The sequence below is a fragment of the Plecotus auritus genome (genome assembly GCF_963455305.1).
Source record: "Plecotus auritus genome assembly, chromosome: 3".
Taxonomy (NCBI): domain Eukaryota; kingdom Metazoa; phylum Chordata; class Mammalia; order Chiroptera; family Vespertilionidae; genus Plecotus; species Plecotus auritus.
Genome location: NC_137772.1, coordinates 121,867,176 through 121,893,680, shown reverse-complemented (window position 1 = coordinate 121,893,680; position 26,505 = coordinate 121,867,176). Strand labels below are relative to the sequence as shown.

General features: G+C 42.1%; 1 protein-coding gene across 2 annotated transcripts in view; it reads left to right on the top strand.

Annotated features, from left to right (window-relative positions):
- B3GLCT (beta 3-glucosyltransferase) overlaps positions 1-26,505 on the top strand; it is a 179,847-nt gene that overhangs the window by 129,589 nt on the left and 23,753 nt on the right. The window contains exons 12-13 of one of the 2 annotated variants that reach the window (XM_080658983.1): positions 1,615-1,714; positions 25,868-25,987. In XM_080658983.1, the coding sequence (XP_080515109.1) occupies positions 1,615-1,714; positions 25,868-25,987 (220 nt within the window). The remainder of the gene's footprint in view (positions 1-1,614; positions 1,715-25,867; positions 25,988-26,505) is intronic. The other variant, XM_080658984.1, reaches the window with a different exon arrangement.

Below are 26,505 nucleotides of genomic sequence, written 5' to 3'. Positions count from 1 at the left end.
CTGGCCTGATCTCACCCCCAACTGCCCTCCCCTGCTGGCCTTATCACTTCTAACTGCCTCTACCTCGGCCCCCGCCACCATGGCTTTGTCTGAAAGGAAGTGGACATCTGGAAGATGGCCGGTTGACCTGGTCTAATTAGCATATTACCCTTTTATTAGTATAGATAGATTATATAGGCTAGGATTGCTTAAATGGGAGGGAAAAGCCTTTTTCAGCAGGAGGAGATGCTCTTGGCAGACAAAAACACATAATCCCTATATCTGTACTGATAGCCAGCCATATGCACTATACTGCCAAAACGGTCATTAAAAAATTGAATCACTTTCTTACACCTTACACCAAACAGCTGTTGCCCTTAAAACCCCTCCTCATCCCCCACCTTATGTTCTGCCTTCATAGTTCACCCAGAGTAGGTTCTGATTGGTCAGTTTCTATGCCAGTAAATGTCAAAAGCTCCATCTCCTAAGCAGCCATTGGCTTCTCGCAGTTCACCCATACTTGGTTCTGATTGTTTGGTTTCTATGCCAGTCAGCGTTAAAAGCTCTGCCTCCTATGTAGCCATTGGCTCCTCGCAATTCACCCAGATTTGGTTCTGATTGATTGGTTTCTATCAATGCCAGTCAGCATCTCCAGGCCTATCTCTGTGCCTGATCATAGAGGTGGGGCTGATCAGCAGCCTCCCCAGGCTGCTGGCAAGCCCGCTGAACTGCTGACTTCTGGGAGAGAGAAAGGCTTGGATGCTGGCGAGGCCCGGAGAGAGAAGCAGGGTAATCTGATTATCCTGCTTCTCTCTCCAGGCTTCGCCAGCAGCTGCTGCCACTGCTGATCAGCCCCACCTCTTTCTCTCTCCGAGAGGTCAGCAGTTCAGCCTGCTTGCCTGCTGCATGCACAGCCTGGCATTCATCGAGCCTTTGGTTCTTTTGGATGTTATGACCCTGGCTCTCTCTCTATATATAGATGTTAGCTTGTTCTCTGGTGTCTCACCAAATATTTTGTTGAAATGAGGGGCATCTTTCTATTTATCAACTTGGGTTCTCTTCCCAAGCATTTTATTCTTATCATGGCCTCATCATTTTCCAATAACCCATTGACATTTATCTTATGGCCCCAAAGCCTATGACTATCTTAGTGCCTAGCCTAGAACCTGCCACATTATCCAGCATATTAAAACTTAATAGCAAGTATTTACAAAATGAATGAAGATTTAGAAGTCCACTTTTGTACCACTGTTTCCCTATGGTTGTGGTACTTAAGGTTCTACCAGTTGCTTCAGCATAAGTATATCAAAGGACAGATGCCAGGCTTCTGAAATTTCTTTCTTATTTGTTTGAGTGAAGGTACAAGTCTTATCTCTGCCTCATCTCATCTCTTTCTTCTTCATTTTTTCATGTGTGAAATGAATGGCTTAGATTTCATGATTTCTAAAATTTCTCCTGGTTCACTATGTCTGTGAAAATTAGTGAAGCTAATTTTTAAAATTTTAAATTATTAAGGTACATAACAACACTTAAGGTTTTTCTTTTAAAAACTATAAAACTAAAAAAGTTTTTAAATGAATTATATATATTTTAAAGAAAATAGTATATTGTAAGTTTTCCTCTTGCCTTTCCTAGGTCATTGTGGAAAGACATTTGCCATTTTGGAAAGATTTTTGAACCACAGCCATGACAAAATAGCATGGTTAGTCATTGTGGATGATGATACATTAATAAGGTAAGGAGTCATTCTCATCCTAGAATGGCTTCCAATTCTACATATATTCATATTTAGAAACTATGGCCAAGATGGAATAACAGGGACTGAATTTACTCTCACAACTGAAACAACCTCCCAAAGGGACTAAAATATATGAAATGAGAATTTTTAAAATACATTTTATTGATTTTTAGAGAGAGAGAAGGGGAGAGGGAGAGAGAGAGAAACATTGATATGAGAGAGAAGCATAGGTCGGTTGCCTCCCGCCTGCTCCTGACTGGATCAAACCCACAATCTGCGTATGTGTTCTGACTGGGAATAGAACTGTAACCTTGAAGTGCATAGGACAATGCTCAACCAGATGAGCCACACTGGCCAAGGCAAAATGAGGATTAAAGCTGAAAGTCTGGGAGACCAAGGCCACTAGAGTTTGTAGGACAGAGCACTGGAGAGGACAGAGTCACACAAAAAGAGAACACAGGAGATCTCTAGAGGCACCCCTTAAGTACTGATCAGCACTGTATGTGAGGAAATTATTGGAGGCTGGGGAAAGAATCTACTAAAATGATTATAAGGAATGGTGCCTAACACTCCCATAGGCCTGAGTATATACCTGATCACACAAGCTAGCCTGAAATACCCTTGTTCTATGAGTTACTGGGTAGAGCATTTAAAGGGTCTTCCTCTAATATTGGGAAATATTAACCTAGGACTAAGCACTACTTCAGTCCTGCCTGACACATCTTAAAAGCAAAATCCTAAAAGCCCAAACTGTTTCCAAGTAATGAGCTCATATGTGAGAACAGAACTCAAGAGAATTTATAGAAGTACCAAAATATCCAGCACCCAAAAAGATTCACAATGCTTGGCATCTAATCAACAGTTATCAGGCACACAATGCAGCAGGAAAATTCACCGATAATGAAGAGAAAACTTAAACCCTTATCGTTGATATCATTGGCAAATATGTTCTCCCATGCAGTGGGCTTCTTGTTGTTTTATTGATGGTTTCCTTTACTGTGCAAAAGCTTTTTATTTTCATGTAGTCTGACAACCTGGAGGAAATGGACATATTCTTAGAAAAATATAACCTTCCAAAACTCTATCAGGAAGAATCTAAACAGCTCAATAGGCCAATAACTATGGAAGAAATTGAAGCAGTCATAAAAAAGCTTCCAGTAAACAAAAGCCCAGGGCCAGATGGCTTCACAGGGGAGTTTTACCAAACATTCAAGGAAGAACTAAAACCTATCCTCCTCAGACTATTCCAAAAAATTCAAGAGAAAGGAACACTTCCAAGCTCCTTCTATGAAGCCAGCATCACCCTAATACCAAAACCAGATAAAGACAACACAATGAAAGATAATTACAGGCCAATATCCCTCATGAACATAGATGCCAAAATCCTCAACAAAATTCTAGCAAATCGGATCCAGCACTACATCAGAAAGATCATACACCACGACCAAGCAGGATTTATCCCAGGAATGCAAGGATGGTACAATATCCACAAATCAATAAATGTGATACATCACATAAACAAATTGAGAGATAAAAATCACATAGTCATACCAATTGATGCAGAAAAAGCATTTGACAAAATCCAACACCCTTTCTTGATAAAAACTCTCAACAAGGTGGGAATAGAAGGATCATACCTCAACATAATAAAAGCCATAAATGATAAACCCACAGCTAACATCATACTCAATGGGCAAAAACTAAAACCATTTCCCCTAAGAACAGGAACAAGACAGGGATACCCACTCTCACCACTCCTGTTTGACATAGTACTGGAAGTATTAGGCATTGCAATTAGACAAGAAAAAGGAATAAAAGGCATCCAAATTGGAAAAGAAGAAGTAAAGCTGTCCTTATTTGCAGATGACATGATATTGTACATAAAAAACCCCAAAGACTCCATCAAAAAACTAATAGACTTAATAAATGAATTCTGCAATGCAGCAGGATACAAAATTAACGCCACAAAATCTATGGCATTTCTGTACACCAATAGTGAACTTACAGAAAGAGAGACTAAAAAAGCAATCCCATTTTCCATCGCACCAAAAAAATTAAGATACCTAGGAATAAACCTAACCAAGGAGGTAAAAGATCTATACGTGGAAAACTACAGGACACTGAAAAAAGAGATAGAGGAAGACGTAAACAGATGGGAGAACATACCATGTTCATGGATTGGTAGAATCAACATCATCAAAATGTCCATATTACCCAAAGCAATCTATAGATTCAATGCACTTCCCATTAAAATACCATCGGCATATTTCACAGACCTAGAATGAACCTTCAAAAAATTCAACTGGAATAAAAAGAGACCCTGAATAGCTGCAGCAATCCTGAGAAAGAAGAACAAAGTAGGGGGGATCTCAATACCAGATATCAAGCTGTATTACAAAGCCACGGTTCTTGAAACATCCTGGTACTGGCACAAGAACAGACATATAGATCAATGGAATAGAATAGAGAACACAGAAATCGACCCAAACCACTAAGCCCAATTAATATTTGACAAAGGAGGCCTGAACATACAATGGAGTCAAGACAGTCTCTTCAACAAATGGTGCTGGGAAAATTGGACAGATACATGCAAAAAAATGAAACTAGATCATCAACTTTCACCATACACACACAAAAAAAACCTCAAAATGGATAAAGGACTTAAACATAAGACGGAAAACCATAAAAATACTAGAGGAATCCACAGGCAGCAAAATCTCAGACATATGCCGAAGGAACTTCTTCACTGATACTGCCCCTATGACAATGGAAACTAAAGGGAAAATAAACAAATGGGACTACTTTCAATTTTTAAGAAATATTTTTTTCTTTTTCCTTTCCTTACTCTATTTATTTGCTGCTTAATTTTCCTATTCTTTTCTTCCCATTTCTCTTTTCTTATTCTTTATATTTTTAAATTTTCACATTCTTCTTTTTTCTTTTCCTTTTATCTGTTTCTTTTTCCCTTTCTTATTATAGTTAATTTTTTTATTGCTTTTTTATTTTTTCTTATTATTTTAATTGTTGTGCTGTTGTGGGTTTTTTGTTTTATGTTTTGTTTTGTCAGCAGCTTGTATGCCATGGTAGGGGTTGATCCTCACAGCCAGCCTGAGAGTCAATGCCACCCACAATGAGCCAATAGCAATCAAGACCCAGTTATAACAGGAGTGCCCACATAACCCAGAAAAGGGACATTGCTAGAGCACCCAGCACGGGAGATTAAGGTGACTGCACCACTGTGTTCCACAGGTCACATATTACATAAGGCCACCCCACCAACACTGGGAGTCATAGCAGTTCTATCTAATACAGATAAATAAACAAAAAGAAACAGCCAACCAGGGGAAACAAAAACAAAAACAAACAAACAAACAAACAGGACCCAAATGAAAGAATAGGAGGAATCTCCAGAAAAATAACTAAGTAAAAATAGAGGCAAGCACTTTATCAGAAACAGAGTTCAAAGTAGTGGTTTTAAAGATACTCAACAACATGAAAAAGGACATAGAGACCATGAAAAATAACCAGTCAGAAATGAAGAATACCATATCTGAGATAAAGAATATACTGGAAGGAATACATAGGCTGGATTAAGCAGAAGATCAAAGCAGCTGTTCATAAGACAAGCTAGAAACAAACAAACACCCAATCATAGCAGCAAAAAGAAGAAAATAATTTAAAAGAATGAGGGTATTTTAGCGAACTTTGGGACAACATGAAATGTAACAACATACACAGAAGGAGAAGAAAGTGACCAAGGAATAGAAAACCTGTTTGAAGAAATAATGACAGAAAACTCCCATAATCTGATGAAGGAAAGTCACATAAGTGCAGGAATCACAGAATCCCAATCTAGATTAACCCAAAGAAACCCATACCAAGACACATCATAATTAAAATGGCCTGGGTTAAAGCAAAGACAGAATCTTAAAGGCAGCAAAAGAGAGACAGTTAGTTACCTAAAAGGAAGTTCCCATAAGGCTGTCAGCTGATTTCTCAACAGAAACACTTCAGACCAGAAGGTATAGGTATGAAGTTTTCAAAGTAATGAAAAGCAAGGAACTACAACCAAGATTACTCTATCTAGCAAGGCTACCATTTAAAATCGAACATGTAATAAACAGCTTCCCAGACAAAATAAAAAGTTAATTACCACCAAACCAGCATGCAGGAAGTGTTAAAAGACTGCATTAAGAAGAAGAAATAGAGAAAGAAACAGGTATAAAGAAAAAAATGGCAATAAATTACTACCTATCAATAATAACCTTAAATGTAAATGGACTAAATGTTCCTATCAAAAAACATATGGTAGGAGTTGGCTACGATGGTGACCGGCAGGAAGGTAGGGAGGGAGAGTGTGTGAGGGAGTGAGAGAGCAATAAAGGTGTATGTGGATGTGTGTGGGTGTGTGTGTGAGTGAAATAGGGCCAGTTAGACCTGCAGTTCTTCCAGAGGGCTGCCAATCCGGGCAGTCTTAAATGGCAAAACCCCGCTGCCACTGCAAACACTCCAGGGAAGACATCGGCAGCACAGAGACCATGCCATCTTGAAGAACAGAACTGCTTGAGACTAGACTCCTAGCCTCGCCAACACCCAGTCTGGTCTCAGAAGCAATCCAGGACCCTACAGCCACTCTGGTAGAAGACCTGCCACCACAGCTGCAGACCCAGGGACACAAAGACTCCAGGCACCCGGCCGCAGATTTCTGTGAGTCACAAAGCCAACCCTCCTCTCCCGCCGCCCCCGCAGCAGCGACATAGAAACAACCAGACCCCAGCCGCACAATAAGGCTTTCTGCACATGCAAAGCAGTGATGACTCTGCCTGCCTTTGAGCCTTGGTGTCAGACATGGGAAGTTTGTTTCCCGCAACTAGGGTCCACACCCAGCAGGGACACAGCCCTGAATTTGAGCCCAGATTTGCGAACTTGGGGAATTTGTTTCCCGCAACTCGTCTCCACGCCCAGGCAGGGAGACTGAGCTGAATTTGAGCCTAGCTGCTCATCCCTAGGGAGGTAGTTTTCTGCGACCAGATCCCGCGCCCACACAGGGCAGGGAGACAGCGCTGATCTTGAGCCCGGACTTATGAACTCAGGGAATTTGTTTCCCGTGACTCGTCTCCACGCCCAGGCAGGGAGGCAGTCCTGAATTTGAGCATATGCCTACGACCTTGGGGAGATTGTTTTCTGTGACCAGATCCTGCGCCCATACAGGGAGACAGCGCTGAATTTGAGCCTGGGGGTGCAAACCCAAGGAGTTTGTTTCCCTTTACCAGACCCTGCTCCTAGCAGAGAGGCTACACTGAATTTGAACCTGGATCTGTGGACTTGGGGAATTTGTTCCCCATGACCAGACCCTGTGCCCACACAGGGAGGCAGCACTGAATTTGAGCCTGGGTGCAAGGACACGGGGAGTTTGTTTTCCACAGTGCACACCTGCGTGACCAGACCCCACAACCACACTAAGTGGCAGTGCCACCTGACTTTGATTCAGGGCAAGTGCACACAGAAGGCTGTTTACTGCAGGACAGAAGTGGACCTCCTGCCAACACAGTGCGACTGAGCAACCTGGTCTCCCAAGCAGACTGGGGACCCTGAATCTCCATGCAAGAGGCAGCAATGAGCACCAGTTACTAGACTCTGTTCCTTATTGCATACACCTGGGATCCCTGATTCCCAGTACATTCACACTAAGATCCAGTGACTCCAATTCTTGGCACATGTGCACACAGGGACCCTGATTCTCAGTGCGAGGTAGCACCAAGCAACAGAGACTCTGATACTCGATTCTCGGCATGGACACAGGGAGCCTCTGACTCCTGACATGCAATAGGGGACTTTGATTTTTGGCACACGCCAGTGTATTCTCTACTTCAATGTGGCATAGGCAGAGTCCCTGATTCTAGGTGCACACACGAGGCCACAGTAAGTGCCTATGACTCTGATCCTGAGCGACCGTGGCTCCCACCAATCCACAGCAACTGCACATCTTGGTGTCAGAGCTCTTCAGTGAGACTTGGGGGGTGCACAGCTCCCACTGCACATGGTTCAGGCCCCCACAACTTGACATTTGAACCTTCTGGTGATATCCAAAATATGGAGACAACGAAGCAATCCCCAGAGGAAAGAAAAGGAGGAATCGCCAAGAAAGGAAATAAGTGAAACAGAAGCATGCAACATGACAGAAAAAGAATTTCAGCGTAATGGTCATACAGTTCATACACCGGATGGATGAGAAAATCAACAACCTATGCAAAAATCAGGAAGAAATGAAAAATGATATAGCTACAATCAAAAACACCATGGAAGGCTTCAACAGTAGATTAGAAGAAGCAGAGGACCAAATTAGTGAGTTAGAAGATCAGGTACAGAAACAAGCCCAATCTGAACAGCAACTAGAAAAAAAAATTAAAAAGCAGGAGGAGAGCCTAAGGGAGCTTTGGGACAATGCAAAATGAAATAACATACGTATAATAGGGCTCCCAGAAGGACAAGAAGAGCAGCAAGGATTAGAAAATTTATTTGAAGAAATAATGACAGAAAATTTCCCTGATATGGGGAAGAAAAAAGTTACTCAAGTACGAAGAGTCCCAAGCAAGATAAATCCCAAAAGACCCACACCAAGACACATCATAATTACAATGGCGAATGTTATCTACAAAGAGAGAATCTTAAAGGCTGCAAGACAGAGACAGAGAGTTACCTACAAAAAATCCCCTATCAGATTATCAAATTATTTCTCAACAGAAACACATCAAGCTAGAAGGGAAAGGAAGGAGATACACAAAGTGATGCAAAGCAAGGGACTGAATCTAAGAATACTCTATCAAAAGCAAGACTATCAATCAAAATTGAAGGGGAAATCAGGAGCTTCGCAGACAAAAAAAAAAGGCTAAGGGAGTTTATCACTACCAAGCCAGCAATGCAAAAACTGCTAAAGGGAATGCTGTAAAAAGAAGAAACAAAAAGGTAAGAAGAAACACAGCCTCAAAAAATAAAAATGGCTACAAATACCTTTCAATAATAACTTTAAATGTAAATGGACTAAATGCTCCAATCAAAAGACATCGAGTGGCTGAATGGATAAAAAAACATGACCTATATATATGCTGTCTACAAGAGACCCACCTCAGAACAAGGGACTCACACAGACTGAAAGTGAAGGGATGGCAAAATATCTTTCAGGCAAAAGGAAATGAAAAAAAAGCTGGGGTAGCAATACTTATATCTGACAAAATAGACCTCAAAGTGAAGGCCATAACAAGTGATAAGGAAGGCCACTTCATAATACTAAAGGGATCGATACAACAAGAGGATATAACCCTGATAAACATATATGCACCCAATGCAGGAGCACCCAAATACATAAAAAATCTCCTGGAAGATATCAAGAGAGAGATTGACAACAATTCAATCATAGCAGGAGACTTTAATACACCACTGACATCACTGGATAAATCCTCTAGACAAAAAATCAGCAAAGAAACAACAATCCTAAATGACTCACTAGATCAGATGGACTTAATTGACGTCTTCAGAACATTTCACCCCAAAGCTGCGGAATATACGTTCTTCTTAAGTGCACATGGGACATTTTCAAAAACAGACCACATACTGGGTCACAAGCAAAGTCTCCCCAAATTCAAGAGCATTGAAATCATACCAAGCATCTTTTCAGACCACAATGGCATAATATTAGGAATAAACTACAACAAAAACAATCCAAAACACTCAAACACTTGGAAGCTGAATAGCATGTTGCTAAATATTGTTTGGGTTACCAATGAGATCAAAGAAGAAATTAAAAACATCCTGGAAACTAATGACAGTAAAAACACAACAATCCAAAACCTATGGGACACAATGAAAGCAGTCCTGAGAGGGAAGTTTATAGCTCTACAGGCCTACCTCAAAAAACAAGAAAAAATGGTAGTAAATCATTTAACGCTACAACTCAAAGAATTGGAAAGAGAGCAAAAGGAAAAGCCCAGAGTGAGCAGAAGGAAGGAGATAATAAAGATTAGAGTAGAAATAAATGACATAGAGACAAAAAGAAAATACAAAAGATCAATGAAACCAAGAGCTGGTTCTTTGAAAGGATAAACAAGATTGATGAACCTCTAGCCAGGCTCACCAAGAAGCAAGAGAGAGGACTCTAATAAACAAAATCAGAAATGATAGAGGTAAATAACAACAGACCCCACAGAAATACAAAGGATTGTTAAAAAATATTATGAACAACTCTATTCCAACAAACTAGACAACCTGAAGGAAATGGACATATTCCTAGAAAAATACAACCTTCCAAAACTCACTCAGGAAGATGCTAAAAATCTCAATAGGCCAATAACTATGAAGAAATTGAAGCAGTCATAAAAAAGCTTCCAGTAAACAAAAGCCCAGCGCCAGATGGCTTCATAGGAGAGTTATACCAAACATTCAAAGAAGAACTAAAACCTATCCTCCTCAGACTATTCCAAAAAATTCAAGAGGAAGGAACACTTCCAAACTCATTCTATGAAGCCAGCATCACCCTAATACCAAAACCAGATAAAGACAACACAATGAAAGAGAATTACAGGCCAATACCCCTCATGAACATAGATGCCAAAATCCTCAACAAAATTCTAGCAAATCAGATTCAGCAGTACAACAAAAAGATCATACACCATGACCAAGCAGTATTTATCCCAGGGATGCAAGGATGGTATAATATCCGCAAATCAATAAATGTGATACATCACATAAACAAATTGAGGGAGAAAAATCACATAGTCATATCAATTGATGCAGAAAAAGCATTTGACAAAATCCAACACCCTTTCTTGATAAAAACTCTCAACAAGGTGGGAATAGAAGGATCATACCTCAACATAATAAAAGCCATATATGATAAACCCACAGCCAGCATCACACTCAATGGACAAAAACTAAAGCCATTTCCCCTAAGAACAGGAACAAGACAGGGATGCCCTCTCTCACCACTCCTGTTCGACATAGTACTGGATGTACTAGCCATTGCTATCAGATAAGAAGAAGAAATAAAAGGCATCCAAATTGGAAAAGAAGAAGTAAAGCTGTCCTTATTTGCAGATGACATGATATTGTACATAAAAAACCCCAAAGACTCCATCAAAAAACTAATAGACTTAATAAATGAATTCTGCAATGCAGCAGGATACAAAATTAACGCCACAAAATCTATGGCATTTCTATACACCAATAGTGAACTTACAGAAAGAGAGACTAAAAAAGCAATCCCATTTACCATCACACCAAAAAAATTAAGATACCTAGGAATAAACTTAACTAAGGAGGTAAAAGACCTATATGTGGAATACTACAGGACACTGAAAAAAGAGATAGGGGAAGACGTAAACAGATGGAAGAACATACAGTGTTCATGGATTGGTAGAATCAACATCATCAAAATGTCCATACTACCCAAAGCAATCTATAGATTCAATGCAACCTCCATTAAAATACCAACAGCATATTTCACAGACCTAGAATAAACTCTCCAAAAATTCATCTGGAATTAAAAAAAGACCCCGAATAGCTGCAGCAATCCTGAGAAAGAAGAACAAAGTAGGTGGGATCTCAATACCAGGTATCAAGCTGTATTTCAAAGCCGCTGTCCTCAAAACATCCTGGTACTGGCACAAGAACAGACATATAGATCGATGGAATAAAATAGAGATCCCATAAATCAACCCAAACCACTATGCCCAATTAATATTCGACAAAGGAGGCCTGAACATACAATGGAATCAAGACAGTCTCTTCAATAAATGTTGTTGGGAAAATTGGACAGATACATGCAAATAAATGAAACTAGACCATCAACTTACACCAAACACAAAAATAAACTCAAAATGGAAAAAGGACTTAAACATAAGATGGGAAACCATAAACATAACAGAGGAATCCACAGGCAGCAAAATCTCAGACATATGCTGAAGGAACTTCTTCACTGATACTTTTCCTAGGGAAATGGAAACTAAAGAGAAAATAAAAAAAATGGGACTACATCAAAATTAAAAGCTTTTGCACATCAAAAGAAACCATCAACAAAACAACAAGAAAGTCCACTATGTGGGAGAACATATTTGCCAATGTTATCACCAATAAGGGTTTAATCTCCAAAATTTACAGGAAACTCATACAGCTCAACAAAAGGAAGATAAACAATCCAATCAAGAAATGGGCAAGGGACCTAAATAGAAACTTTTCGAAAGAAGACAGAAGGAAGGTCGAGAAACATATGAAAACATACTCAAAGTCACTAATTATCCAAGAGATGCAAATCAAAACGACAATGCGGTATCATCTCACACCTGTCAGAATGGCAATCATCAACAAATCAATGAATGACAAATGTTGGTGAGGATGCGGAGAAAAGGGAACCCTCGTGCACTGCTGGTAGGAATGCAAATTGGTTTAGCCACTGTGGAGAACAGCATGGAGTTTCCTCAAAAAACTAAAAATGGAACTTCCTTTTGACCCAGTAATACAACTGCTAGGAATATATCCCAAGAAGCTAGAAACATCAATCAGAAAGGATATATGCACCCCTATGTTCATAGCAGCACAATTCACCATAGCTAAGATTTGGAAACAGCCTAAGTGCCCATCAGCAGATGAGTGGATCAAAAAACTGTGGTACATCTACACAATGGAATACTATGCTGCGCCAAAAAAGAAGGAATTCCTACCTTTTGCAACAACATGGATGGAACTGGAGAGCATTATGCTAAGTGAAATAAGCCAGTCAGAGAAAGATAAATACCACATGATCTCACTCCTCTATGGGAAATAATGAACAACATAAACTAATGATCCAAAACAGATCCAGAGACAGGGAAGCATCGATCAGACTATCAAACCTCAGAGGAAAGGTGTGGGGGGTAAGGGGGAAAGATCAACCAAAGGACTTGTATGCATGCATATAAGCCTAACTGGTGGACACAGTCAACAGGGGGGAGAGGGCAGGAGTGGGGGGGATGGGAAGAAAATGAGGGGATGAGGACAAATATGTAATACTTTAACCAATAAATAAATTAAAATGTAAAAAAAAGAACATTATTCAAAAAAAAAAACATACGGTAGCAGAATGAATAAGAAAACATACTGTTTACAAGAGACTCATCTATGATCAAAACATTCACACAGGCTTAAAATGAAGGCATAGAAAAAAAATATTCCATGCATTTGGGAACAGGATAAAAACTCTGGGGTAATGATAATTATATTGGACAAAATAGACTTTAAAATAAAAGCCATAAAAAAGTCAAAGATGGACCCTGCATAATACTAAAGGGATAGATCTAACAAGAGGATATAACCCTATTAAACATATATGCACCAAATATCTGAGCAACTAAATATGTGTGTGTGTATATATCCTATATAATAAAAGCCTAATACGCTAAGTGTCCAACCCAGCCGTGGGCAAACTACGGCCCGCGGGCCAGATCCGGCCCGTTCGGCTGTTCTATCCTGCCCGCGGAGCCGAAAGAGCAGAGGGTTCTCTTGCTCTCCCCTCCGCTCCTTTACTTTGAATTTATATTAGTTCACATAAACACTCCATCCATACTTTCGTTCCGGCCCTCCGGTCCAGTTTAAGAACCCATTGTGGCCCTCGAGTCAAAAAGTTTGCCCACCCCTGGTCCAATCATTCGACTGTTCGACCAGTCGCTATGATGCGCACTGACCACCAGGGGTCAGACTCTCCAACCATTAGGTTAGCTTGCTGCTGTGGTCCGGCTGATCGGGACTGGGTGAGATGGGCCAGACACACTGTGGAGCCCTCCTGCAGTCCCTCCCCTGCCAGCCAACCTCCCACGGTCCCTCCCCAGCTGGCTGGCCCCGATCAGGACTAGGCAAGATGGGCCAGACACAACCTGGAGCCTTCCTGTGGTCCCTCCCCACCAGCAGGCCTTGTTCGGGACTGGGCGAGAGGACCCTGATCAGCACCGATTGGCCCCAATCAGGACTGGGTGAGACAGGCCAAACATGCCCTGGAGCCCTCCTGTGGTCCCTCCCCAGCCCCAATCGTACACTGCTGGGGTCCCTCTGCCTGGCCTTCTCCCTCTTGCAATCTGGGACCTCTTAGGGGATGTCAGAGAGCCGGTTTTGGCCCAATCCCCACAGGCCAGGCCTCTAGTATATATATAACTCTGTTGACTTTAAGGAAGAGGTCAACAGCAATACAGTTATAGTAGTGGGATTTAACACACCACTGTCATCATTGGATAGATCTAACAGACAAAATATCAACAAGGAACAGTGACCTTAACACACTAAATCAGATACATTTAATTAATATTTACAGAACATTTTATTCCAAAGCAGCAGAATATACATTCTTCTCTAGGGCATAATTCTCAAAGATAGACATGTTAGGACACAATATACATCTTAACAAATTCAAGAATGTTGAACTCATATTGGTTCACAAGAATGTTCATTCACAATGGCATGAAGCTAGAAATCAACTACAGTAAAATCACTAAAAAAAATACATTCAAAAACTTGGAGGCTAAATAACATGAATAGGATACTGATGAGATCAAGAAAGGAAAAAAGATTACCTGGAAACAAATGAAAATGAACACATAACAACCCAAAATCTATGGAACATAGTGACAGCTATCCTAAGAGGGAAGTTCATAACATTACAGGTCTACCTTCAGAAACAAGAAAAATCTCAAATAAACAATATAACCCTACCCCTAAAAGAACTAGAAAAAGAACAAGAAAAGCCAGAGGAAGTAGGAGGAAGGAAATAAATGACATAGTGACTAAAGAAATAGTGCTAAAGATCAATTAATCCAAGAGCTGGTTCTTTGAAAAGGTAAACAAGATAGATGAAACTTTAGCCAGACTCATTAAGAAAAAAAAGAGAATACCCAAATAAATAAATTCAGAAATGGAAGAGAGGATATAACAACTGACACCATAGAAATACAAAGGATTGTAAGAAAATACTGTGAACAACTATATGCCAACAAATGGGACAACCTGAGTGTAATGGGAAAATTTCTAGAAACATAAAATCTTCCAAAACTGAATCAGGAACAATCAGAAACCCGAATAGGCCAATAACAACTAATGAAATTGAAGTAGTAATAAAAATACAGCAAATAAAATTCCTGGACTGGCTAATTTTATCAAACATTTAAAGAAGAACTAACACCTAGCCTCCTCAAATCATTCCAAAAAATTCAAGAGGAGGAAGACTTCCAAAAAAAAATTTTTTTTTGCAAGGCCAGCATTATCCTAATTCCCAAACCAGATAAAGAAATTATACACAGAAAGAAAATTATAGGCCAGAATCCCTGATGAACATAGATGCTAAAATCCTCAACAAAATATTTGCAAACCAAATGTAGCAATACATTAAAAAGATCATACACTATGACCAAGTGGGATTTATTTCAGGGATTCAAGGTTGGTACAGTATTTGCAAATAAATAAATGTGCTATATCACATATACAAAATGAAGGATAGAGGAGAGACAAAATGGCAGCAGAATAGATGGGTGTGTCCTAAACCTTGTCCCAGAGCAGATAGAATGAGCAACTAGATTGAATAACATCCACCCCAAATTGGCAAAGTAGACACAGCTGGTGAGAAAATTTGCAGCCGGGAAGGGCAGAGGACACCTGGAGAATGGTAAAATCAGGGATCTAGGCTGGAGAGAACTGTGAGACCTCCAAGCCCAGAGGGTCAGAGGGAAACGGCGCGGCACCGAGACCACATCCCTTGGGATAGGTGTAGTGCAAGTGCCCCACGTTGGGCTGCCAGTTGTGAGTGCCCCCCCCCCCCCACCATGTCTCGCGTGGTTCAGGGTTCAGGTTCAGGGGTTGGGCTCAGGAGACCATACACAAATGAAAGAGACTAGAAAATATTAATTTGGAAATATTGGGGGCCAGGCAGAAGCCCAACTCAAGGGGAAGAACTCCACCCCACTCTGGCCTTGCTATCCCTTTTATTCAGATTGTGGGATACACCCATAGCCTTTAGGCAGGCAATTCCAATAATAACCAATCAGCAAGAATTTACATAAAACTACAAGGTGGAAGTTGCTTTAGCTACCATTGTCTCAACTAAACAGTGGGTGCTTGGCTCTGACCTTTCAGAGCCTTCAAGGTTAACAGCCTTCCGGATTCCTTGTCCACACCTCTCTGCTAGTGAAGGCAATGGGTGGCTTCCAACATCTCCCCCGTTTTTTTTTTCCTTAAAAATTCTTGCATCTGCAGGCTAGAAATAAACATATGAGAACAAAAATGAGATAAGTAATAGTGGTTATGCTGAGAGGCAAATGAATCAGTCTGTAGTAAGTTTCTTTCTGGGCCAACAGTCCCAATTTCAATGTCCAACAGTTTTGAGTCCCAATTTCAATGTCCAGCAGTTCCTTATGTGTACATGTCAGCAGTGATATTTCAGTTCTGGATGGTGGGCAGATGTGGTCATGCAGGTCCGACCCTCTCTGGTTTGGTCCTGGAAAACCTGCAACAATGCACAGCTGCTGACTGCTATCATGGCAAGGTGTCTTCAGTGTCTTCCATCTCTGGACTGTTTCTCCTATTGTCTTCATGGCTGGAGCAATCCGGTCAGTTTCTCTCTGGAATCTGTTGCAGGAATCCACATGGGCTTTTCTGGAAATATACAAACATATTCTCAACCAAAGGTTAATAAATAATACTTTTCTATAAATTTGACTTGGAATTCTTTTTCATTTTTGCCCAAACAATTTTCCTTGGCTTATTTTGACACCATGTGATTTTTCATGGGTGTCTTGCTATCAGTATTACAAATGAAAATTTTCCAAAGTAAAAAAATTTTTGATGTAATTTACTTACAGGGAATTATTCTTACAAGATATTGTCAGTCCACTTCCTTTCTATGTCCCTGATTCTATTATATTCACCAGTTTATTCTGTTCATCTGATTTTTTATTCTCTTGATTTTTAGATTCACTTGTTGGTAGACATGTATTTGTTGTTCATAATTTTTATCTTTACCTTTTCTTCTTCTTCCTCTTCTTAACGAATACCTTTCAGCATTTCATATAATACTGGTTTGGCAGTGATGAACTCCTTTAGCTTTCTCTTATCTGTGAAGCTCTTTATCTGACCTTCAACTCTGAATGATAGCTTTGCTGGGTAGAGTAATCTTGGTTACTGGATAGAGTAATCTTGCTATTCATCACTTTGTATATTTCTTGCCACTCCCATCCGGCCTGCATAGTTTCTGTTGAGAAATCAGCTGACATTCATATGGGTGCACCCTTGTAGGTAACTAACTGTTTTTCTCTTGCTGCTTTTAATATTCTCTCTTTGTCTTTTGCTCTTGGCATTTTAATTATGATGTGTCTTGGTGTGGTCCTCTTTGGATTCCTTTTGTTTGGGGTTCTCTGCACTTCCTGGACTTGTAAGTCTATTTCTTTCACCAGGTGGGGGAAGTTTTCTGTCATTATTTCTTCAAATAGGTTTTTAATATCTTGCTCTCTCTCTTCTTCTGGCACCCCCATAATTCTGATGTTGGTACTCTTGAGGTTGTCCCAGAGGTTCCTTACACTATCTTCATATTTGTGGATTCTTTTTTCTTTTTGCTTTTCCGGTTGAGTGTCTTTTGCTTCTTTGTATTTCAAATCTTTGACTTGATTCTTGCAATCCTCTAGTCTGCTGTTAGGTCTCTGTATAATATTTTTTATTTCAGTCAGTGTATGCTTAATTTCTAGTTGGTCCTTTTTCAGATCCTCATGGGTCTCGCTAAATTTATCGGCCTTTTCTAGGAAATTCTTGAAAAACCTTATAACTGTGGTTTTGAACTTGATATCCAGTCATTTGCTTTCCTCTATTTCTTTCATTTGTGCCCTGTTTCTTTGTCTCCGCATTTTGGCTGCTTCCCTGAGTTGATAGAGTGGCTTTGTGTGCTAGGTGTCCTATAGGGCCCAGTGGCTCAGCCTCCCCATTTACCTGAGGTGGACACTCTTGGTGCACCCCTTTGTGGGCTGTGTGCACAGTCTTGTTGTAGTTAAGCCTTGATTGTTGTTGGTATCACTGGGAGGAATTGACCTCCAGGCCGATTGGCTGTGAGGATCATCTGTGTCTACGCTGGGAGAACTTCTGTGCTGGAGATACCCTTATGAGACAAGACTTGCAAAAGCCTCTGTGCTCAGCTTGAATGGGGTGGAGTCACAGTGCAGAGCAGACAGCAATGACTTCCCATCAGCCCTGCCCTAATAGGCCCCTCAGTGTGCCACAGTAATCACTGCAAGCACCTCTGAGAGAAAGCCACCCTCAAGTTTTGCCCACTGCCAGACAGTGCAGTTTCTCCCCAATTCAGTCTGGGTCCCCAGAGTCTTGCCTGGAACTGGAGTTCAGAGCAGTCGGGAGCTTTTGTCTCACTCCAGATTGAAAAAGCCAGCCCCATACTCAGTTGCTTGCCCTCTCCGCACATGCGCCTCAGTACCTCTGCCTTCCACAGCTCCTCTGAGTCTCAGTGTGCTTTTCTCCTTCCTTCTAGTTGTAGAATTTCCATTCAGCCAGCCTTCCTGTGGTTCTGGATGATGTCCATTTTGTCTTTTAGTTGTAGTTTTGAAATTGTTGTGCGAGGCAGCAGTTTAGATGTTTACCTATGCCGCCATCTTGGTTTCTCCCTTTTCGGTGAATTCTTAATCTTCCCCACCTTTTCAGTGAAATCGTCTTTTCTTCGCTCTAGGCCAGTGGTCGGCAAACTGTGGCTCGCGAGCCACATGCAGCTCTTTGGCCCCTTGAGTCTGGCTCTTCCACAAAATACCACAGCCTGGGCGAGTCTATTTTGAAGAAATGGCGTTAGAAGAAGTTTAAGTTTAAAAAATTTGGCTCTCAAAAGAAATTTCAATCGTTGTACTGTTGATATTTGGCTCTGTTGACTAATGAGTTTGCCGACCACTGCTCTAGTCAAAAATATCCCCTCCAGAGGTCCCACTTCGAAGGCGCCAGTTGTGAGTACCCCACGTTGGGCTGCCACTTGTGAGTGCCCCACGTTGGGCTGCCAGTTGCGAGTGTCCCCTCCCCCCCACACACATCTCACGTGGTTCAGGGTTCAGTTTCAGGGTTCGGACTCTGGAGGAGGCCGCACACAAATGAAAGAGGTTAGAAAATATTAATTTGGAAATATTTGGGGCCAGGCAGAAGCCCAACTCAAGGGGAAGGACTCACCCCACTCTGGCCTTGCTATCCCTTTTATTCAGATTGTGGGATACACCCATAGCATTTAGGCAGGCAATTCCAATAATAGCCAATCAGCAAGAATTTACATAAAACTAAAAGGTGGAAGTTGCTTTAGCTACCATTGTCTCAACTAAACAGTGGGTGCTTGGCTCTGACCTTTCAGAGCCTTCAAGGTTAACAGCCTTCCGGATTCCTTGTCCACACCTCTCTGCTAGTGAAGGCAATGGGCGGCTTCCAATAGTGTAGCATCTGACTGTGGAAAGGAGGTTCACAGGACTGCTGGCAGTAGGAGATTCTGGGTCTGGATCCACAGTAATGAGAGACTGAGCCCAGAGGGGGCAGCCTGGATGGCTGCCCATGCCGTGCCGTGCCAGGGGGAGAGGAGCTCACAGTGGCACAGCTCTTTCCCCTCTTTGTGGTCTTTGCTTTGTTCACTGAACCAAGTTCATTGGACCTTCCAAATACAGACACTCACCAGTGGCTGAGGTGCAGGTGGAGGTGCGAACTTGTGGAGTCTACGGAGAGGCTGGGGAGAGGAGAGGGTCTGGGAGAGGTGGCCGTGAATCTGGCCCTGAGTCATACCTGATGTGCCAGACCTAGGCAGCCACTTTCTCCTGAAGAGATAGCTCCTCCCTGCAGGCAACCAATACAGCTACATACAGACTACACCCTGAGTGTTACAAAGGATACAAAAAAAAAAAAAATCTGAATAGAGGCCTTCAGTCCCAGCAACAAGAAACTTGAGAAGAGTTAGACACTACAGAAGAGTGGGATCTTAAACCAGTCCTCATAGGGAATTAAAAATTGGCAGAAAGGAATGACACTTCACTTTTTCATTTTTACTTTATTCTTTTGTTATCTTTTTTCTTTATTTTCCCTTTTTCATTTGTTTCTTTTTTCCTACTTTTTGCATTATTTTTCATAATTCTATTTTTAAAATTTTTATCATATTTTTAAAATTATTTTTAAAAAATTATTATTTCTTCTCTTTCTTGTTATCTACTCATCCTCATTCTACTGCCTCTATACTGAACTGAGGTCCTCCCCATTTTCATCTAATTTTTTAACCTTTCTGTATATAAGATTCTGCCCCCCCCCCCACCCTCTTTACTAGGTATTTGGAGTTTGTATGTTTTGGTTTATCTGTTTGTTCTCTGGTGTTTTCTCCCTATATGTATACATTTTTTTCCTTTTTCTTCCTTTTCTTTTCTTTTATACCACTTTTTCTCTCTTTGATATCATTTGTGCTCTTTTTTGTCTCCCCTGATTCTCTTTTCTCTAGTGGTCACTTATATTGGGGTTATCGGTGTTGTGAGTACATTTGTGTTTTGTTCCCTTTGTGTCATGTCTTGTCGAGGTGAATTTTATCCTGTTTGGCCAATGTGATAGAGAGCGAGCCACACAACCAGACACCGGAGAGGAGACTGTATCCACAAATGGGTCAATAACACTCCAGACCCAACTGAAGAGGCAGGAAGAAGGCGGCAGTGAGAGAGAGAGCATGAGTGAGTGAGGGAGCAAAAGAGGAATATGTGGATGTGTGGGCTGTGTGTGTGTGTGCGCGAGTGAGGCAAAGTTAGATCCCGCAGGAGCTTCAGGGGAAGGCTGACAGGGCTCACCTAACCAGGCAGCCTCTGCTACCATTGCAAACAGTCCCAGAGCAACCGGCTCTTCTGCAGAGGCCATGGATTTGTAAAGGGGAGAGCTGCTGAGACTGGGAGCCCAGCCTCACCTCCACTCAGAGTGCCCTCAGATAATACCCAGGACTCTACAGCTAACCCTGCCAGGGACCTGCTGCCTGAGCTGTGGACCCATGGTCACCAAGACTCCAGCCACCTCAGGCGTGGCCTCCTGTGAGTTCCAAAGCATGCTCCCCTCTGGCCAGCCCAATGCTTTTACCCAGGGCACCGCAACCACGTGAGCAGCAACCATGTGAGTAGCCTGCCCCTGTCCAAGGAGCAGCAGCCCCATGATCAGTCCACCCCATTTTGAGGAGCAGCAGCATCATGTGGCCTGCACCCGTCCAAGGAGCAGCAGCTGCATGAGCAGCACACCCATGTCTAATGAGTGGCAGCCCCATGCAGCCCGCCCTCATCGGAGGGGCTACAGCCCCATGAGCAGCCCACCCCTGTCCAAGGAGCAGCAGTTGCACAGTAGCCCACTCCCATACGAGGAGCAGCAGCCCCATGAGCAGCCTGCCCCTGAACGAGGAGGAGCAGCTGCACAAGCAGCCTGCCCCAGTACAAGGAACAGCAGCCCTGTGAGCAGGCTGACCCCATCAGAGGAGCAGCAGCCATGCAAGCAGCCCACCCCCATCTGAGGAGCAGCAGCTGCAGGAGTAGCCTGCCTCCACCAGCCAGAGGAGCCACAACTGCTGCAAGCATCACCTGCCAAAGGAGCCACCACCAACTGAGGAGCAGCCGCTGCCTTGATGGCCCAAGGAGCCGCTGCTGCCCGAGGACCAGCCCATGCACCACTCAACACCTAGATCCTTCAGTGAGAGCAAAAATGGGGAGACAAACCCCTAAAGAAAAGAAAAGGAAGAATTGCCAAAAAAAAAAAGCAGCTAATCAGAGGCATAGAATATGTCAGAAAAAGAATTCAGAATAAGGGTCATACAGTTCATAAACCAGATGGATAAAAAATCAACAACTTATGTAAGAATCAAGAAGAAATAAAGAGTGATATAGCTGCAATAAAAAACAACACTATGGAAAGTTTCAACAGTAGAGTAGGAGAAGTGGAGGACCGAATTAGCGAATTAGAAGACAGGGAAGCAAAACACACCGAAACTGAACTGCAATTGGAGAAAAGAATTAAAAGACAGGAGGAGAGCCTAAGGGAGCTTTGGGACAACATGAAACAAAACAACATACGAATAATAGGGGTGCCAGAATGACAGGAAGAGAAACAAGGGTTAGAAAACATATTTGAAGAAATAATGTCAGAAAACTTCCCTGATGTGGGGAAGAAAAAAGTTATACAAGCACCAAGAGTCCCAAACAAAAAAAGACCCACATCAAGACACTTCATAATTATGATGACAAACATTCAGGGCATAGAGAACATCTTAAAGGCTGCAAGAGAGAGACAGAAAGTTTTGTACAAGGGATCTCCCATTAGATAGATTGTCAAATGATTTCTCAACAGAAACACATCAAGCCAGAAAGGAATGGAAGGAAATTTACAAAGTAATACAAAGCAACGGTCTGAATCCAAGAATACTCAATCTAGCAAGGCTATTATTCAAAATTGAAGGGGAAATAAGGAGCTTCACAGACAAAAAAAAGTCTAAGGGAGTTTATCATTACCAAGCCAGCAATGCAAGAAATGCTAAAGGGACTGGTGTAAAAAGAAGAAATGAAAAGGGAAGAAGGAACACAGGTACAAAAAAATAAAAATGGCTTCAAATAAGTACATATCAATAATAACTTTAAATGTAAATGGACTAAATGCTCCAATGAAAAGACATTGAGTGGTTGAATGAATAAAAAAACATGACCCATATAAATGCTGTCTACAAGAGACCCACCTCACAAAAAGGGACTCACACAGACTGAAAGTGAAGGGATGGAAAAATATCATTCAGGCAAATGGAAATGAATAAAAAGCTGGGCTAGCAATACTTATATCTAACAAAATAGATCTCAAAGTGAAGGCCATAACAAGAGATAAGGAAGGCCACTTCATAATACTAAAGGGATCGGTAAAATAAAAGGATATAACCTTGGTAAACATAAATGCACCCAATGCAGGAGCACCCAAACACATAAAAAAACTCCTAGAAGATATCAAGGGAGAGATAGACAACAATACAATCATAGTAGGGAACTTAAATACCCCACTGACTTCAATGGATAAATCCTCTACACAAAAAATGAGCAAAGAAAGAGCAATCCTAATTGACTCACTAGATCAGATGGACTTAATTGACATCTGCAATACATTTCACCCCAATTCAAGGAATATACCTTCTTCTCAAGTGCACATGGGACATTTTCCAAGATAGACCACATATTGGGACAAAGGCAAAGTCTCTTCAAAGTCAAGAAGACTGAAATAATCTCAAGCATCTTTTCAGACCACAATGGCATAATTTTAGAAATAAACTACAACAAAAACAACCAAAAAATTCAAACACTTGGAAGCTTAACAGCATGCTATTAAACAATGATTGGGTTACCAAAGAGATAAAGAAGAAATTAAAAACATCCTGGAAACTAATGACAGTGAAAACACAACAATACAAAATCTATGGGACACAGTGAAAACAATCCTGAGCAGTAAGTTCATAGCTCTACAGGCCTATCTTAAAAAACAAGAAAAAATGGTAATAAATCATCTAACTCTACAATTTAAAGAATTATAAAGAGAGCAACAAGAAAAGCCCAGAGTGAGCAGAAGGAAGGAGATAATAAAGATCAGAGTAGAAATAAATGACTGCCCACCAACTGTCCCATGTGGACACAAGATGGCTACCACAAGATGGCTGGCAGAGGGGGCAGTTGGGGGTGACCAGGCCGGCAAAGGAGGGCAGTTGGGGGGGAACCAGGCCTTCAGGGGAGGGCAGTTGGGGGGCCTAGGCCTGCAGGGGAGAGCAGTTGGGGGGGACCAGGTCTGCAGGGGTGGGCAGTTGGGGGGAAGCAGGCCAGCAGGGGAGGGCAGTTGGGGGGGACCAGGCCTTCAGGGGAGGGCAGTTGGGGGGCCTAGTCCTGCAGGGGAGAGCTCTTGTGGGGACCAGGCCTGCAAGGGAGGGCAGTTGGGGGGGACCAGGCCGGCAGAGGAGGGCAGTTGGGGGGAGCCAGGCCTGCAGGGGAGGGCTGTTGTGGGCAATCATGCCAGCAGGGAGGTCAGTTAGGGATGACCGGGCCAGCAGGGGAGGGCAGTTGTGGTGGGACCAGGACTGCAGGGGAGGACAGTTGCGGGGGAGGGACCCAGGCCTGCAGTGGAGGGCAGTTAGGGGTGACCAGGCCTGCAGGGGAGGGCAGTTAGGGGGACCCAGGCCTGCAGGGGAGGGCAGTTAGGGGTGACTGGGCCAGCAGGGGAGGGCAGTTGGGGGCGACCAGGCCTGCAGGGGAGGGCTGCTGTGGGCAATCAGGCCAGCAGAGGAGGGCAGTTGGGGGAGGCCAAGTCTGCAGAGGAGGACAGTGGTGGGCGATCAGGCCAGCAGGGGAGGGCAGTTGTGGTGGGACCAGGACTGCAGGGGAGGACAGTTGCGGGGGAGGGACCCAGGCCTGCAGGGGAGGGCAGTTAGGGGATATCGGGCCAGCCGGAGAGCAGTTAGGTGTCAATCAGGCTGGCAGTGATGTGGTTAGGGTTTGATCAGGCTGGCAGGCAGAAGAGGTTAGGGGCAATCAGGCAGAGGCAGGCGAACGGTTGGGAGCCAGCAGTCCTGGATTGTGGGAGGGATGTCCGACCGCCCATTTAAATGGGCGGTCGGACATCCCTCAAGGGTTCCAGATTGGAGAGGGTACAGCTGGGCTGAGGAATACCCTCCCATGCACGAATTTTGTGCACTGGGCCTCTAGTATGGAATATAATGAGCAAAATAAACTGATGAAAAAAAAATAGAACCAGAGGCATGGGACATTGGAACAGACAGGTATGTCAGAGGGTAAGGGGGTGGAAGGGATTGGATAAAAGAAGGTGAAGAGATTAGCCTAAGAAGATATATGCATAGCCTATGGTCACAGACAACAGTGTGGTGAAGTCCAGGGCAGGTGGGGGCAGTGGCTGGGAGGAATTGGACAAAGAGGGGGGGGCGGGAAATGGGGGACATCTGTCATATTGTCAATAACAAAAATAAAATAAAAAATATATTATTGGATTTTAAAAAATGTAATCCAAAGTTATTCACCAAGGAACACTGACTAATGTCATGAGGGAACCTGAATTGGATGGTGTAGAAGCTCTAGTTTAGAAGAAATAGTGGAAGGACTCTATAAGGCATTTGTAAGTGGTATAAGTTCTCACCACATGGAAAAACTGTTTTTTCTTAACATCAACCTTTGTGTCACCTTTAAAAAGTTACTTCTAGATTTTATTTTTCTGTGAAATCTTTTTTCATCCTTACAATAACTATAGTTGCAGGCATTTTTCTGACAAGCCCTTGAATCTTCTTTTTGTGCTTTGTAAGCTATCATTGTTGACACATGATGAATAAGTATCAGAGCCAGAGATACAAACAAATGGACATGAAAAGACCAGACTAGGGCACCTTACTCAAGGGAAACCTAAGCTGTGTATCATAATTGGAGTTTCCTGGAAACCCCGCTCATCCAAGTTACCTTCCTCACCTGCCAGATACCCTAATATGGATCTCATTTATTCCTTAAAAGTTCCTTTTTTGGCCATCAAGAATGAAGAAATCCTGCTTGGTCAGGTAGTTCAGTTAGTTAGAGTGTCATCCAGATATACCAAGGTTGTAGATTCAATCCCCAGTCAGGGCACATACAAGAATCAACCAATAAATGCATGAATAAGTAGGACAACAAATTGTTAGTGTTCTCTCTCCTCCCCCGCCTCTACCTCTCTCTCTGAAATGAATTTAAAAAATACAGCAAGTATATCTGAGGAGATGTGACGATTCGTTCACACTCCCTGGGGAACAGGATGGGTAGAAGTGAGTTATATAGTACACTTGCTATATCACCTTTTTCATAAATCAGCCACCCAACCTGTGCTGCCAGGGGCTTATTCAAACTGGGGGGTAAGGCTTGTGTTTCTCAATTTCCTGTTTTCAATAACGTAGAGTGTCCAGTTCTTTTTTTTTTCTTCTTAAAAAATTAATTTCTTCTGTAAATCACTTGAATTTCATGTCTGAATAATTTCAGTATTGTATTCTATAATATAACCTGTGGGTATAAGAACCATAAAAATATTTACTGAATTAAATAGTCATTGCTTATGTTCCCTTTGGAATCCTAGCATCTCCAGGCTCCAGCACTTGCTTAGCTGCTACGAGTCCGGTGAACCAGTGTTCCTGGGAGAGCGCTATGGCTATGGTCTGGGCACTGGCGGCTACAGCTACATCACAGGAGGAGGAGGGTAACTATGAGCATAGCTTTCTGCTAATTCTCTCCACATAGCACTTCTGTTTCTGGATGCAGGGCTGGGTCTGTGGTGGTGCTCTGTAAATGGTAGCTGGAAGTGAACATCAATTTGTTAACCATAGTAAGGAATATTTTATATCTTGAAGAGACAATATAAAAATGTATGTCAAAGTATTTGGTAGAAATGTCCCTCTAGTAATGCTTGTGCTTCTGGGTAGCCAGTTAGTTTTGATTGTCTGTTTAAATGGGGAAAAAAAGTGAATATAGATTTTATTTTCAGAAAACAAGTCATTAGATTTTTAAATGATCTAGTGCTTACAAATCATATTTAGGAAAAGAGTAATGTAGAAGTTTAGACTCAAGCAATTAAGTGATGTTTGTATAGGATTTATAGGTTTCAAGTAACAGTTAAAATCAAAGGTTGGGAGTTATTTTTTAAGATTTTTTTTATTGAATTTTAGAAAGAGAGGAAGAGAAAGGGAGAGAAAAATCAATGCATCAATGGGACAGTGA